Source organism: Nicotiana tomentosiformis, chromosome 5 (assembly GCF_000390325.3).
Source record: "Nicotiana tomentosiformis chromosome 5, ASM39032v3, whole genome shotgun sequence".
NCBI classification, from domain to species: domain Eukaryota; kingdom Viridiplantae; phylum Streptophyta; class Magnoliopsida; order Solanales; family Solanaceae; genus Nicotiana; species Nicotiana tomentosiformis.
This window is the reverse complement of record NC_090816.1, coordinates 120,977,552-120,994,439: the sequence shown is the minus strand read 5'-3', so window position 1 is coordinate 120,994,439 and position 16,888 is coordinate 120,977,552. Positions and strand designations below refer to the sequence as shown.

Below are 16,888 nucleotides of genomic sequence, written 5' to 3'. Positions count from 1 at the left end.
CCCAATTCACTCTGTATTGCTCTCCAGAAATGAGAAGTAAACTGAGGGCCTATATCCGATATGATGGAAATTGGCACACCATGCAACCGAACTATTTCATAAATATAAATCCGGGGCAACCTCTATGAAGTATACGTAGTCACAACCGGAATAATGTGTGCCGACTTGGTCAACCTATTGATAATGACTCAAACTGCATCAAACTTCCGCAAGGTCCGTGGCAACCCAACTACGAAGTCCATAGTAATGCGCTCTTATTTCAACTGCGGTATTGTAATCTACTGAAGTAGGCCACCTGGCCTCTGGTGCTCATACTTAACTTGCTGGCAATTTAGGCACCTGGATACATACTCAACTATGTCTTTCTTTATCCGCCGCCACCAATAATGCTACCTCAGGTCACGATACATCATTGTATCACCTGGATGAATAGAATACTGAGAACTATATGTTTCTTCTAGGATCTTTTCCCTCAGCAATCCACATTAGGAACACATAGATGACCATAGAGTCGTAGAACACCATATTCGCCAATAGTAACCTCATTGGCACCACCCCGTAGTACCGTCTCTCAGAGAACAAACAAGTGTGGATAATAAAACTATCATGCCTTGATCTGCTCAAATAGTGAAGACTGGGAAGCAACACATACAAGAACTCGACTGGGTTCTGAAATATCCATCCTTACAAGTCTATTAGCCAAGGACTAAATGTCCAAAGCTAATGGCCCGTCCTCTACTGAAATGAAGTCCAAACTACCCCTACTCTCTGCCTTTCTTCTCATGTCATCTACAACTACGTTTGCTTTGTCTGATGCTAAAGGATAATAATATCATAATCTTTTAGTAACTCAAGCCACCTGTGCTGCCTCAAATTTAGATCCCTTTATTTGAAAAAATGCTGCAAGCTGTGATGATTAGTGTAAACCTCACAGGACACCCCATAAAGATAACGCCTCAAGATCTTAAGAGCATGAACTATCGCGGCCAACTCTAAATCATGTACCGGGTAATTCTTCTCGTGGGGTTTCAGCTCACGTGAAGCATATGCAATAACTCGCCCCTCCTGTATCAATACACAACCTAGGCCAACACGGGAAGCGTCGCAATACACTATATACACCCCTGAACCAGAAGGCAACACTAACACCGGTGCTGAAGTCAATGCGGTATTAAGCTTCTGAAAGCTCACCTCACAATCATCGCACCATCGGAACGGAGCACCCTTCTGGGTCAATCTGGTTAAAGGTAATGCAATAGATGAAAAGCCCTCCACAAACCGACGATAATAACCTGCTAACCCCAGGAAACTTCTGATCTCAGTCGCCTAAGTGGGACAATGCCAATTTTGAACTGCCTCGATCTTTCAGGGATCAACTTTAATACCCTTTCCCGATACAATATGTCCCAAGAATGCCACAGAGTCTAGGCAAAATTCACAGTTGGAGAACTTAGCATATAGTTTTTTTTTCGAAAGGTCTGAAGCACCACTCTCAAATGCTGCCTGAGCTCCTCTATACTACGTGAGTAGATCAAAATGTCATCAACGAAGAAAATGACAAACGAATCAATATGTGGCCTGAACACCATGTTCATGAAATCCATAAATGTTGCCGGGGTGTTAGTCAAACCGAAAGACATCACCGGAAACTCATAATGGACATATATAGTCTGGAAAGCAGTTTTCGGAACATCAGAATCCCGAATCATCAACTGATGGTACCCCGATCTCAAGTCGATCTTAGAGAACACTCTAGCACCATGCAGTTGGTCAAACAAATCATCAATACGCGGCAACGAGTACTTGTTCTTAATCATAACTTTGTTCAATTGGCAATAATCAATACACATTCACAAAGTCCCATCCTTTTTCTTCACAAATAATACTGATGCGCCCCAAAGGCGACACACTTGGCCTGACGAACCCCTTTACTAACGACTCCTCAACATGTTCCTTCAACTCCTTCAACTCTTTTTGAGCCATACGGTACAATGGGATAGATATAGGTTGGGTGCCTAGAGCCAAATCAATAAAGAAATTAATATCATGATCTGGTGGCATGCCTGGAAGATCAGAAGGAAACACATCGGAGAACTCTCGGACTACAGGCATTGAATCTATCACCAGAGTCTCTACCGTATTATCCCAAACTTAGGCCAAATAAGCCAAACAACCCTTCTCGACCATACGTCGGGCCTTCAAAAAGGAAATAACCAGGCTAGATGCACTAACGGACGAACCCTTCCATTCCAATCTAGGAAACTCTGGCATCGCCAAGGTAACAGTCTTGGCATGGCCATCTAGGATGGCATGATATGGAGATAACCAGTCCATGCCAAGGATGATCTCGAAGTCGGTCATATCAAGCAGCAGAAGATCCGATCTAGTTTCGTAACCACAGAATGTAACAATACAGGACCGGTAGATCCGATGCACAACAACAAAATCGGCCACAAGAGTGGACACATAAATAGGAGTACCCAAAGACTCATGAGAAACACCCAGGAAATGAGCAAAAAGAGATTACATATATTAATACGTAGAGCCTGGATCAAATAATACTAAGGAATCTCTACCGCAAATAGAAATAATACATGTGATCATGAAATATGAGGTCGCTGTATCTGGTCTTGTCGGAAAAGCATAGAACCGAGCTGGAGCGCCACCTGACTGGCCTCCACCTCTAGGACGACCCCTACACATCTGCCCTCCGCCTCTGGGCTGCCGGATGACAGGTGGATCAACTGGTGATGTAATCATAGGTTGTTGACCTTGCTGCACTGCCCTACCCCGAAGCCTGGGGTAGAACCTCTACACATGACTGAGATCTCTGCACTCAAAACAACCTCTCGGTACGGTGGGCTGCTGACCTGAAGTCTGGCCCTGATAACCTGAATGTCCACTGGAGGAACCCTGAATAGCTGGAGGATAGTAATAACTCTCTGGCATAGCACTGAAATAAAGCCGCATTGGAGCACCCCGTGGAGGAGGCGGTGCTGGGTATTAGGGCATGTTGGACTGACCTCTACCCCCAGCCGGGGCACCTCTGAACTCTCCCGAATATCGAAACCACTTATCCCTCGTAGCCTGATTTTGGCTATGCTGACGCACACACTCGATCCTCCAAGCTATCTCTAAAACCAACTCGTAAAATGTCCCCATCTCAACCTCCCGGGCCATAGTAGCCTGAATACCAGTGTGCAAAACCGCAACAAACCTCTGTACTCTCTTTACATTAGTAGGAAGTATCATAAGTGCATGGCGAAACAACTCAGAGAATCTCTCCTCATAGTCAGTCAATGACATCTGACCCTGCTGGAGCTGCTCAAACTGAAACCACAACTCTTCCCTCTTGGACGGTGGAATATACCTATCCAGAAAGATACGGGTGAACCTGTCCCAAGTCATGGCAGAAAAATCTACTGGTCTGCCAAGAAGTTAGGATTGCCACCATCTACGGGCCCTGCCCTCCAGCTGAAAAGTAGAAAAGTCTACCTACGCGTATCCCAAATATCCCGAGGCTTAGTGGTGCGCTACTTTCTGAGTCGTTCTGCAGCTCCTAGAGCCTTTCCTTTGTATTTGTATTTTGTCTATTTCTTGTTCAGACAGTAGTTGAGTTTTGTATAATCTACTAGATGCTCACACACTTGTAACACCAGGTCTTGGCACACACACTAGTAGAATTGTGGTTTTGAACTATTACTTGGTTTTAATTAATTAAACCTTTTATTTTCTTAAATCTTGCAAATAAGGAAAGTTTAATTATTCGAAAAATTATTAAAAGAGAAAATATATGTTTAATTTATTAGTTGGCTTGCCTAGCGGTGACGTTGGGCGCCATCACGACCTATAGGTGAAATTGGGTCGTGACAATGATAAACTCATATTATCAGTTTAAACAGGTTCATTGAACCTGATCTTAATAGTTACATCTGAGGTTTCCTCAATTTCTGTTACCTCCATATTACCAGTGTTTTGAGGAGATATTGCTTCCTCTATGGCCTATTCTTTGGGAAAATCAATTTCATCCCATTTAATAGGTCTTCTGGTAGTAACTTTAGATCTACCAAAGTTAGTTTCTATTAAAATAGTTTCATTTTTGAAATCCATTATTTTATACATAGGATTTAAAGTATATAAAGGCTTATAATAAATTCTATAACAGATACATATAAATTCTGTACCAGGCAAATAATCATAACCATGTAATTTGATATTTAAAATTAAAGCATCTAACAAATTTTCGTCATTTAAAGAAATTTACAAATTCGGATAAGCATTAAAATAAACAAGGCCATAGGCCAAACTGGTGTGTACTGTCCCTATAAGGGAGTTTTTCCATTTCTGGTTCCTGCCATCTCTGAGAGCTGCTATAAAACTTTCAGGTAAGCCTCTTAAAGTAAGTGGCATAAAAGCAACTTGTATTAAACCTATATGCATGAATCTGTGTGTGTCCCTATAAGGGGCTAAGTCACTTTCAGATAATAATCTAAAGGTGGCATGATCGCTATCTACAATAATTATTTTTTTAGTAGTTTTAACAACTTGTTTTAAACCTAGATTTTCAAAGGTTCCTAACTGGTATATAACCCTAGGCTTGACTAATGGTATAGTCCATTTATTAAGTAAATCTAATTGATGAGGAAATTCATATTCTTCTTTCCTACTATTTTTAACAGTATCCTTCTTCCTAATGATATTCATTGGGAAAAGTAGTGTTAAACTTAGCACCTATTTTAGTCCGGGTTCACCGGCAAGAAAAATGATTTGTGAAGAATTTTAAAAACCCAGATGGGAACTTTTTAGAAATTGGTTTTTTGATAACTTTGATGAAAAGTTAAGAACTTTCTTTCAAAATAATTTTTATAATGACATAAGTAGTCATATTAAAATATTTGCTTTTGTTCCTTGGTTTATGTCCAAATATGTTCATAACTATATTTTAGTATTAGAGAGAGATTATGTCACGACCCAATTTCACCTGTAGGTCGTGATGGCGCCCAATACTACAGCTAGGCAAGCCAACTAATAAATTAAGCATACATTGATAAAATTTAAAACCTAGAAAATATAAACCCAAACTCTACCAATGTGTGTGCCAAGACCTGGTGTCACAAGTGAATGAGCATCTAGTAGATTATACAAAAACTCCAAATATTGTCTGAAATAAAATACACAGAATATAAATATCAGAAGAGACACGGGTAGCTGCAGAACGGCTCAGAAAGCCAGCTCACCACTATGCCTCTGGATGACGTGGGTATGTGATGATAGGTCCTCCACTAGTACCTGTCTCAGATCCTGCACAAAAAGTGCAGCAAGTATAGTATGAGTACGTAAACCACGTGTACCCAGTAAGTATCAAGCCTAATCTCAAAGTGGTAGAGACGAGATGGTCGACTTTGACACTCACTATAGGTCAATAACAATTGAAATATAACTAGGATATTTAAATCAATGTGATTTACAGAATTTATTTAATCAACGGAAATAATCAAATTCCTTCAAATGTATCAATTTTCAATATATATTAATTAAATTCCTTTAATTCAAATAAATTCCAATTTATCAATTAAATCTCATTTACAGGAGTAACAATTAATTCCTTAACAAGCAAGAATAATAATTTATTAAATTCCAAAGATTTTCCGATTTACTAATTATCTTTACAAGCTGAAATAAATTATTAAAGCATCTTGTAATTATTATTATTATTAAGCACGATTTTTGCCGAGGACGTACGGCCCGATCCAGAGTGTCGTGTACACTGCCGAGGGACGTGCGGCACGCTCCATAGATGCATCTATCCTGCCGAGGCGTTCGGCCCGCTCCACAAGAAAGGAGGACATTTTTATGTACCTCCGGAAGGAGAGTTTATTTATTATATGATAAATTTGGGAAGAGAACAATTTCTTTTGACAATTAATTGATTTAAATAAAAACCAAGCCTATGAGAATTTCATCCTTTAATATCTTTATCAAACAATTCACAATATATATTCATATATATCAATTACTATTAATTAATCAAAGAATACAATTTACACAAGTAATACATGCTTTGAGTCCTAAACTACCCGGACTTTAGCATTAATAGTAGCTACGCACGGACACTCGTCACCTCGTGCGTACGTAACCCCCACAATTAGCAACAATTATTTAATCTTAATCACCTATGAGGTACTTTCCCCCTCACAAGATTAGACAAGAGACTTACCTTGTCTTGCTCCAATTTAATCCAAGATTTTTGCCTTTTCCACGATTATCCAACTCTGTCTGGCTCGAATCTAGCCAAAATAATTCAGTACAATCACTAAAAATTGTAGGGAATAACTTCTATAAGGAAATACTACATTTTTAATAAAAATCCCGAAATTCATTAAAAATTCGCCCGCGGGGCCCACATGTCGGAATTCGATGAAAGTTATGAAATCCGATAACCCATTCAATTACGAGTCCAACCATACCAGTTTCACTCAAATCCGACTCCGAATCGATACCGAAATGTCAAAATTTCGTTTCTATGAGATTTCTAACTTTTCCAAATTTCAATCTCAAAACACTAATTAAATTGTGAAAACAATGATATATTCTTGTATATTGATCAAATCCGAGTTAGAATCACTTACCCCAATGTTTTTCCCTTGAAAATCTGCCAAAAGTCGTCTCTGCTCAAGCTCAAGTTCGTCAAAATGGAAAAATGGGACGAATACCCTCTTTTTATAACACTGCCCAGCACTTCGGAACTGGGCCTCGAACAGGGCATCGAACATGTGCCTTCGATCAGGGCATCGAGGGTTGGGCCTCGATCCTAGCCCTCGAGCCATACCTTCGATCATGCTATCGAGCCTTACCTTCGATCGTGCCATCGAGCCTTACCTTCGATCGCGACTTCGATCACAGGCTCGAGTCTGGACCTCGGTCATGGCCTCGATCAGGGTATCGAGGTTGGGCCTTCGATCATGGCCTCAATCATTGCATTGAGCTTGAGCCTTCGAGCCTTACCCTCAATCATGCCCTCGAGCCTTGCCTTCGATCGAGGCTGCGATACTGAGCCTCGTCCCTGACTTCGACTCAGGCCTCGATCGTGGGCTCGATATCTGGGCCTCGATCTGAGGCTCGGTATCTGGGGCTCGATCTGAGGCTCGATATCTGGGACTCGATCTGAGGCTCGATATCTGGGACTCGATCGGAGGCTCGGTCACATCCCAGAAAATACAACAGAAGAGAAAATTGCAGCAGCTTTTTAAGTCTAACTTTTGATCCGTTAACCATTTGAAACTCACCCGAGGCCCTCAGGACCTCAACCAAATATACCAACAAGTCCTAAAACATCATACGAACTTAGTCGAACCTCTAAATCACATCAAACAATGCTAAAACCATGAATCATACCCCAATTCAAGCTTAATGAGACTAAGAGTTTTCAACTTATACATTCAATGTCGGAACCTATCAAATCAACTCCGATTCACCTCAAATTTTACACACAAGTCATAAATTACATAACGGAGCTATGAAAATTTTCGGAACTGAATTCCGACTCCGGTATCAAAAAGTCAACTCCCCGGTCAAACTTTCAAACTTTAAATTCCAATTTTAGCCATTTCAAGCCTAATTTCACTACGGAATTCCACACACAATTCCAATCACACTCCTAAGTCCAAAATCACCATACGGAGCTGTTGGAATCATCAAAATTCTATTCCGGGGTCATTTTCTCAAAATGTTGACCGAAGTCAAATTTAGAACTTTAAGGCCAACTTAAGGAATCAAGTGTTTCGGTTTCACCTCAAACACTTCCAAATTCCGAACCAACCATCCCCGCAAGTCATAAATCATTACAAGCACCTCCGGAAAGTTTTATTTTAGGGAACGGGGTTCTAAAAGTTAAAATGACCGGTTGGGTCATTATAGATTATAAGCTCAGTAGTGAAGAAGTTACTAAATTAGGTTTTCCTCCGCAACAATCTTTTCAAATAGGAGAAAAAGATAAAGTAGTATAGTTCACTACTTTTTCAAAATTATTTGAAAATGATACTACTGTTATAACAACTAAGAATTTAAATACTATGCTCACACAGAAAAATTATACTAATATTTATGTTAGTTTTCTAGGTGAATAAATTGCTTCTATACATGAAAGACTGGACAAGTTGATAACTGATGTCCAAAAAATGACTGAAAAGGATACTAAAGGTAAAGACCAAATCGCGACTGCAAGTATCCAACCCTTTCCTGAGGTCAAAGGTTTTAAAATAAATAATCTTGCAGACCTTGAACAATTATTGGATAAGAAATTTGGAGAATTTAGAGTTAACCCTATAAATTTAGAGCATTTATCTGATGAAGATAAGATACTACGAGTCTGAGAAGAGATTAATAAGATCTCTGAAAAATATGCTCGAAACCCAGTACAAAGGATGTTCTATTATCCAAGACCAACCCCGCATGATGTTCTCTTAGAAGAACTTGATAGTGACCATTACAATCAAGGTTATAGTGGGACAAACATCTATCAATGGAATATAGATGACCTTACGGATAGACAAATTTATACGACAATACATAGAATGCTTATGTACAACACTATCTTTAAAGTACATAAGATAGAATGCTAAAAACCGGATGAACTTCCGATAGGCTAATAGGCAAGGCAAGCTCATAAGCAACCTCCCCAACTCGTTTCAACACCTCAAATGGGCCTATAAACCTTGGGATCAACTTGCCTTTCTTCCCAAATCTCATAATTCCCTTCATCGGCGAAACCTTCAAGAGAACTTTTTCACCTACCATAAATGATATATCACGCGCATTCTGATCCACATATCTCTTTTGTATAGACTGTGCTGTACGAAGTCGCTCTTGAATCAACTTTACCTTTTCCAAGGCATCCCTTACCAAATCAGTACCATATAACTTAGCCTCACCTGGCTCAAACCATCCGATAGGTGAACGACATCGCCGACCATATAAAGCCTCAAACGGAGCCATCTCGATGTTGGATTGGTAACTTTTATTATAAGCAAACTCGGCCAAAGGCAGGAAACGATCCCACTGAACTCCAAAGTCAATCACACATGCTCTGAGCATATCCTCCAAAATTTGAATTGCCCTCTCTGACTGTCCATCGGTCTGCGGATGAAAGGTTGTGCTGAGCTCTACACGGGTCCCTAACTCACTCTGTACTGCTCTCCAGAAATGTGAAGTAAACTGAGGGCCTCTATCTGATATGATGGAAATTGGCACACCGTGCAACCGAACTATCTCCTGAATATAAATCTGGGCCAACCTCTCTGAAGTATACGTAGTCACAACAGGAATAAAATGTGCCGACTTGGTCAACCTGTCAACAATCACCCAAACTGCATCAAACTTCCTCAAGGTCCACGGCAACCCAACTACAAAATCCATAGTAATTCATTCCCATTTCCACTCTAGTATGGTCATCTGTTGGAGTAGGCCACCTGGCCTCTGGTGCTCATATTTAACTTGCTGGAAATTTAGACACCGAGCTACATACTCAACTATGTCCTTTTTCATTCGTCGCCACCAATAATGTTGCCTCAAGTCACGATACATCTTAGTAACACCTAGATGAATAGAATATCAAGAACTATGTGCCTCTTCTAGGATCTTTTTCCTCAGTTCATCCACATTAGGAACACACAGACGATCCTGGAGTCGCAGAACACCATCCGCTCTAATAGTAACTTCCTTGGTAACACCTCGTAGTACCGTTTCACGAAGAACCACCAGGTGTGGGTCATCATACTGGCGAGCCTTTATCTGTTCAAATAGTGAAGACCGGGCCACAACACATGCAAGAACTCGGCTGGGCTCTGAAATATCCAGCCTCACAAGTCTGTTAGCCAAAGACTGAATATCTGAGGCTAATGGTCTTTCCTCTGCTGAAATGAAAGCCAAACTACCCATACTCTCCGCCTTTCTGCTCAAGGCATCTGCAACCACATTTGCTTTGCCCGGATGATACAAGATAGTAATATCATAATCTTTTAGTAACTCCAGCCATCTGCGCTGCCTCAAATTTAGATCCCTCTGCTTGAACAAATGCTGCAAACTGCGATGATCAGTGTAAACTTTGCAAGACACTGCATAAAGATAATGCCTCCAAGTCTTAAGAGCGTGAACAATCACAGCTAACTCCAAATCATGTACCGGATAATTATTTTCATGGGGCTTCAGCTGACGTGAAGCATATGCAATAACTTGCCCTTCCTGCATCAATACACAACCCAATCCAACGCGCGAAGCGTCACAATACACTGTATACATCCCCGAACCAGAAGGCAACACTAACACTGGTATTGTAGTCAATGATGTCTTGAGCTTCTGAAAGCTCACCTCACAATCATCGGACCATCGGAATGGAGCACCATTCTGGGTTAATTTGGTCAAAGGTGCTGCAATAGATGAAAAACCTTCCATGAACCGACGATAATAACCTGCCAAACCCAGAAAACTCCTGATCTCCGTCGCCGAAGTGGGACGATGCCAATTCTGAACTGCCTCAATCTTTTTGGGATCAACTTTAATACCTTCGCCCGATACGATATGTCCCAAAAATGCTATAGACTCTAGCCAAAACTCACATTTAGAGAACTTAGCATAAAACTTTTATTCCCGCAATGTCTGAAGCACCACTCTCATATGCTGCTCATGCTCCTCCTTACTACGAGAGTAGATCAAAATGTCATCAATGAAGACAATGACAAATGAGTCAATATATGGCCTGAATACCCTGTTCATCAGATCCATAAATGTTGTCGGTGCATTAGTTAAACCAAAAGACATTACCAGAAACTCATAATGACCATATCTAGTACGGAAAGCAGTCTTCGGAACATCCGAATCCCGAATCTTCAACTGATGGTACCCTGACCTCAAGTCGATCTTAGAGAATACCCTAGCACCCTGCAACTGGTCAAATAGATCATCAATACGCGCCAATGGGTACTTGTTCTTAATAGTGACTTTTTTCAATTGGCGATAATCAGTACACATCCGCATTGTTCCATCCTTCTTTTTCACAAACAATACTGGTGCACCCCAAGGCGATACACTCGGTCTGACAAACCCTTTGGCTAGTAACTCTTCAAGCTGTTCTTTCAATTTTTTCAATTCTTTCGGAGCCATACGATACGGTGGGATAGATATAGGCTGGGTATCTGAAGCCAAGTCAATACAGAAATCAATATCACGATCAGGTGGAATACCTAGAAGATCTGACGGAAATACATCGGGGAACTCCCGAACTACAGGCAATGGATCAATAGCAGGAGTCTATGCAGTAGTATCCCGAACATAGGCTAGATAAGCCAAACAACCCTTCTCAACCATGTGTTGAGCCTTTATAAAAGAAATAACTCGATTAAATGAACTAACAGGCAAACCCTTCCACTCCATCTTAGGCAATGCTGGAATAGCCAAGGTAACAGTCTTGGCATGACAGTCTAGAATAGCATGATATGGAGAAAACCAGTCCATACCAAGAATAATTTCAAAATCGGTCATCTCAAGTAATAGGAGATCTGCTCTAGTTTCATAACCACAGAATGTAATAATACAGGACCGGTAGATCCGGTCCACAACAACAGAATCACCCACAGGAGTGGAAACATAAATAGGAGTACTCAAGGACTCACGAGAAACGCCCAAGAATGGAGCAAATAGAGATGACACATATGAATACGTAGATCCCGGATCAAATAATACTGAGGCACCTTTGCCACAAACAGAAATAATACTTGTAATCATGGCATCTGAGGCCTCCGCATCTGGTCTAGTCGGAAAAGCATAAAACCGAGCTGGAGCGCCAACTGGCTGACCTCCACCTCTAGGACGACCCCTACCCACCTGTCCTCCACCTCTGGGTGGGCGGACTACTGGTGGAGCAACTGGTCCGGTAAGCATAGGTTGCTGACCATGCTGTACTGGTCTATCCCGAAGCCTGGGGCAAAACCTCCGCATGTGACTAGGATCCCCACACTCGTAACAACTCTTTGGTGTGATGGGCTGCTGACTAAGTGTCTGGCCCTAGGGACCTGAATACCCACTGGGAGGACCCTGAATAGCTGGTGGGCGGTAAGAACTCTCTGGGATAGCACTGAGATAAGGCCGCACTGGAGCACCTCGAGGAGGTGGTGGTGCTGGATATAGGGGTCTGCTGGACTGTCCCCTCACTAACTAACCTCTGCCCCCGGACGGAACACCTCTGAACTCTCTAGAGTACCTGAACCGCTTATCTCTCAAAATCTGCTCTCGGCTCCGCTGACGTACACCCTCAATCCTCCGGGCTATCTCCACAACTCACTCATAAGAAGTACCCATCTCAACCTTTCAAGCCACAGTAGCCTGAATACCAGTATGTAAACCGGCTACAAACCTTTGCACTCTCTCCGCCTCAATAAGGAGTATCATTAGTGCATGGCGAGATAATTCAGAAAACCTCGCCTCATAATCGGTCACTGACATCTGACCCTGCTGGAGCTGCTCAAACTGAAACCGCAACTCTTCCCTCTGGGAGGGTGGAATATACCTGTCCAAGAAGATGCGGGTGAACCTATCCCAAGTCATGGGAGGATAATCTGCTGGTCTGCCAAGAGCATAAGACTGCCACCATCTATGGGCTCTACCCTCTAGCTGAAAAGTAGCGAAATCAACCCCACGGGATTCCAATATCCTCATGTTGTATAATCTATCCTTGCAATGATCAATGAAATCCTGTGGATCCTCATGTCGATCACCCCCGAAGATAGGAGGATGTAGTCTAGTCCATCTGTCCAATAGTTTCTGAGGATCGGCGGCTACAGCCGGTCTGGGCTCCGGTGTAGCTGCTGCCACTGGCTGGACTCCACCCACGGGTAATGCACCCTGGGTCTGATATACAGCAGCTGCCTGTCCACGAGCCTGCGCAGTAGGGGTCTGTGCTCCCCCGCCCGCCTTAGATGTGGCTGGGTATGCCAGAAATAAACCGGCCTGAGTCATATTATCCATGAATCGCAGTATACGACCCATAACATCCTGAAATCCCGGTACAGATGTGAAGTCCACCGGAGTTGGATCTGCCACATGCACCTCACCCTGCTCCTCAATAATGGTATTATCTATTGGATCCACTGGCGGCATAACCAGAATAGTCCTGGGACGTCCTCGCCCTCTACCATGAGCTGGAGCCCTCCCTCGGCCTCGGCCTCTGCCTCGACCTCTAACAACTGGGGGAGAAGCTCTTCCCTGGTTTGGAACCTCATTAGAGCGTGTTCTCACCATCTGTGAAAGAATAAGAGAAGGATATTTAGTACTACATCAATTGCACGATGGAATATGAAGAAAGGTAGTTTCCTAACAACATATAGCCACTCAAAGATAAGTACAGACGTCTCCGTACCGATCCGCAAGACTCTATTAAGTCTGCTCATAACTTGTGAGACCTATGTGAACCTAGTGCTCTGATACCATGTTGTCACGACCCAATTTCACCTGTAGGTCGTGATGGCGCCCAACACTACAGCTAGGCAAGACAACTAATAAATTAAGCATACATTGATAAAATTTAAAATCAAGAAAATATAAACCCAAACTCTACCAATGTGTGTGCCAAGACCTGGTGTCACAAGTGAATGAGCATCTAGTAGATTATACAAAAACTTCAAATACTGTCTGAAATAAAATAGACAAAATATAAATATCAGAAGAAGAGACAGTGGTAGCTGCAGAACGGCTCAGAAAGGCAGCTCACCACTATGCCTCTGGATGACGTGGGTATGTGATGATAGGTCCTCCACTAGTACCTGTCTCAGATCCTGCGCAAAAAGTGCAGCAAGTGTAGTATTAGTGCATAAACCACGTGTACCCAGTAAGTATCAAGCCTAATCTCAAAGTGGTAGAGACGAGATGGCCGACTTTGACATTCACTATAGGTCAATAACAATTGAAATAAAACTAGGATATTTAAATCAATGTGATTTACAGAATTTATTTAATCAGCGAAAATAATCAAATTCCTTCAAATGTATCAATTTTCAATATATATTAATTAAATTCCTTTAATTCAAATAAATTCCAATTTATCAATAAAATCTCATTTACAGGAGTAACAATTAATTCCTTAACAAGCAAGAATAATAATTCATTCAATTCCAAAGATTTTTCGATTTACTAATTAGCTTTACAAGCTGAAATAAATTATTAAAGCATCGTGTAATTACTATTATTATTAAGCACGATTTTTGCCGAGGACGTACGGCCTGATCCATAGTATCGTGTACACTGCCGAGGGACGTGCGGCACGCTCCATAGATACATCTATCCTGCCGAGGCGTTCGACCTGCTCCACAAGAAAGGAGGATATTTTTATGTACCTCCGGAAGGAGAGTATATTTATTATATGATAAATTTGGGAAGAGAACAATTTCTTTTGACAATTAATTGGTTTAAATAGAAATCAAGCCTATGAGATTTTCATCCTTTAATATCTTTATCAAACAATTCACAATATATATATATATATATAAACAATTCACAATATATTCATATATATCAATTAATATTAATTAATCAAAGAATACAATTTACATAAGTAATACATGCTTTGAGTCCTAAACTACCCGGACTTTAGCATTAATAGTAGCTACGCACGGACTCTCGTCACCTCTTGCGTACGTAGCCTCCACAATTAGTAACAATTATTTAATCTTAATCACCTATGAGGTAATTTCACCCTCACAAGTTTAGACAAGAGACTTACCTCGTCTTGCTCCAATTTAATCCAATATTTTTGCCTTTTCCACGATTATCCAACTCTGTCTGGCTCGAATCTAGCCAAAATAATTCAGTACAATCACTAAAATTTGTAGGGAATAACTTTTATAAGGAAATACTATATTTTTAATAAAAATCCCGAAATTAATTAAAAATTCGCCCGCGGGGCCCATATGTCGGAATCCTACGAAAGTTATGAAATCCGAGAACCCATTCAATTACGAGTCCAACCATACAAGTTTCACTCAAATCTGACTCCGAATCGATACCGAAATCACAAAATTTTGTTTCTATGAGATTTCTATCTTTTCCAAATTTCAATCTCAAAACACTAATTAAATTGTGAAAACAATGATATATTCTTGTATATTGATCAAATCCGAGTTAGAATCACTTACCCCAATGTTTTTCCCTTGAAAACCTGCCAAAAGTCGTCTCTGCTCAAGCTCAAGTTTGTCAAAAATGGCAAAATGGGGAGAATGCCCTCTTTTTATAACACTGCCCAGCACTTCGGAATTGGGCCTCGAACAGGGCCTCGATCGCGGCATCGAACATGTGCCTTCGATCAGTGCATCAAGCGTTAGGCCTCGATCCTAGCCCTCGAGCCATACCTTCGATCATGCCATCGAGCCTTACCTTCGATCGTGCCATCGAGCCTTACCTTCGATCGCGACTTCGATCACAGGCATTAGTCTGGACCTCGGTCATGGCCTCGATCAGGGTATCGAGGTTGGGCCTTCGATCATAGCCTCAATCATTTCATCAAGCTTGAGCCTTCGAGCCTTACCCTCGATCATGCCCTCGAGCCTTGCCTTCGATCGAAGCTTCGATACTGAGCCTCGTCCCTGACTTTGAATCAGGCCTCGATCGTGGGCTCGATATCTGGGGCTTGATCTGAGGCTCGGTATCTGGGGCTCGACCTGAGGCTCGATATCTGGTGCTCGATTTGAGGCTCGGTCACATCCTAGAAAATGCAGCAGAAGAGAAAATTGCAGCAGCTTTTTAAGTCTAACTTTTGATCCGTTAACCATCCGAAACTCACCCGAGGCCCTCGGGACCTCAACCAAATATACCAACAAGTCCTAAAACATCATACGAACTTAGTCTAACCTCTAAATCACATCAAACAACGCTAAAACCATGAATCATACCCCAATTCAAGCTTAATGAAACTAAGAGTTTTCAACTTCTACATTCAATGTCGGAACCTATCAAATCAACTCCGATTGACCTCAAATTTTACACACAAGTCATAAATTACATAACGGAGTTATGAAAATTTTCGGAACTGAATTCCGACTCTGGTATCAAAAAGTCAACTCCCCGGTCAAAATTTCAAACTTTAAATTCCTATTTTAGTCATTTCAAGCCTAATTTCACTACGGACTTCCAAACACAATTCCGATCACGCTCCTATGTCCAAAATCACCATACGGAGCTGTTGGAATAATCAAAATTCTATTCCAGGGTCGTTTTCTCAAAATGTTGACCGAAGTCAAACTTAGAACTTTAAGGCCAACTTAAGGAATCAAGTGTTCCGGTTTTACCTCAAACACTTCCAAATCCCGAACCAACCATCCCTAGAAGTCATAAGTCATTACAAGCACCTCCGGAAAGTTTTATTTTAGGGAACAGGGTTCTAAAAGTTAAAATGATCGGTTGGGTCATTACAGATTATAAGCTCAGTAGTGAAGAAGTTACTAAATTAGGTTTTCCTCCGCAACAATCATTTTCAAATAGGAGAAAAAGATAAAGTAGTATAGTTCACTACTTTTTCAAAATTATTTGAAAATAATACTACTGTTATAACAACTAAGAATTTAAATACTATGCTCACACAGAAAAATTATACTAATATTTATGTTAGTTTTCTAGGTGAACAAATTTCTTCTATACATGAAAGACTGGACAAGTTGATAACTGATGTCCAAAAAATGACTGAAAAGGATACTAAAGGTAAAGACCAAATAGCTACTGCAAGTATCCAACCCTTTCCTGAGGTCAAAGATTTTAAAATAAATAATCTTGTAGACCTTGAACAATTATTGGATAAGAAATTTGGAGAATTTAGAGTTAACCCTATAAATTCAGAGCATTTATCTGATGA

General features: G+C 41.1%; 1 protein-coding gene across 1 annotated transcript in view; it reads right to left on the bottom strand.

Moving 5' to 3' along the window:
• LOC117277006 (uncharacterized) overlaps positions 1-13,149 on the bottom strand; it is a 33,779-nt gene extending 20,630 nt beyond the window's left edge. The window contains exon 1 of the mRNA XM_070176848.1: positions 12,657-13,149. Coding sequence (XP_070032949.1) covers positions 12,657-13,149 — 493 coding nt within the window. The remainder of the gene's footprint in view (positions 1-12,656) is intronic.
• Between the last annotated feature and the right edge of the window lie 3,739 nt (positions 13,150-16,888).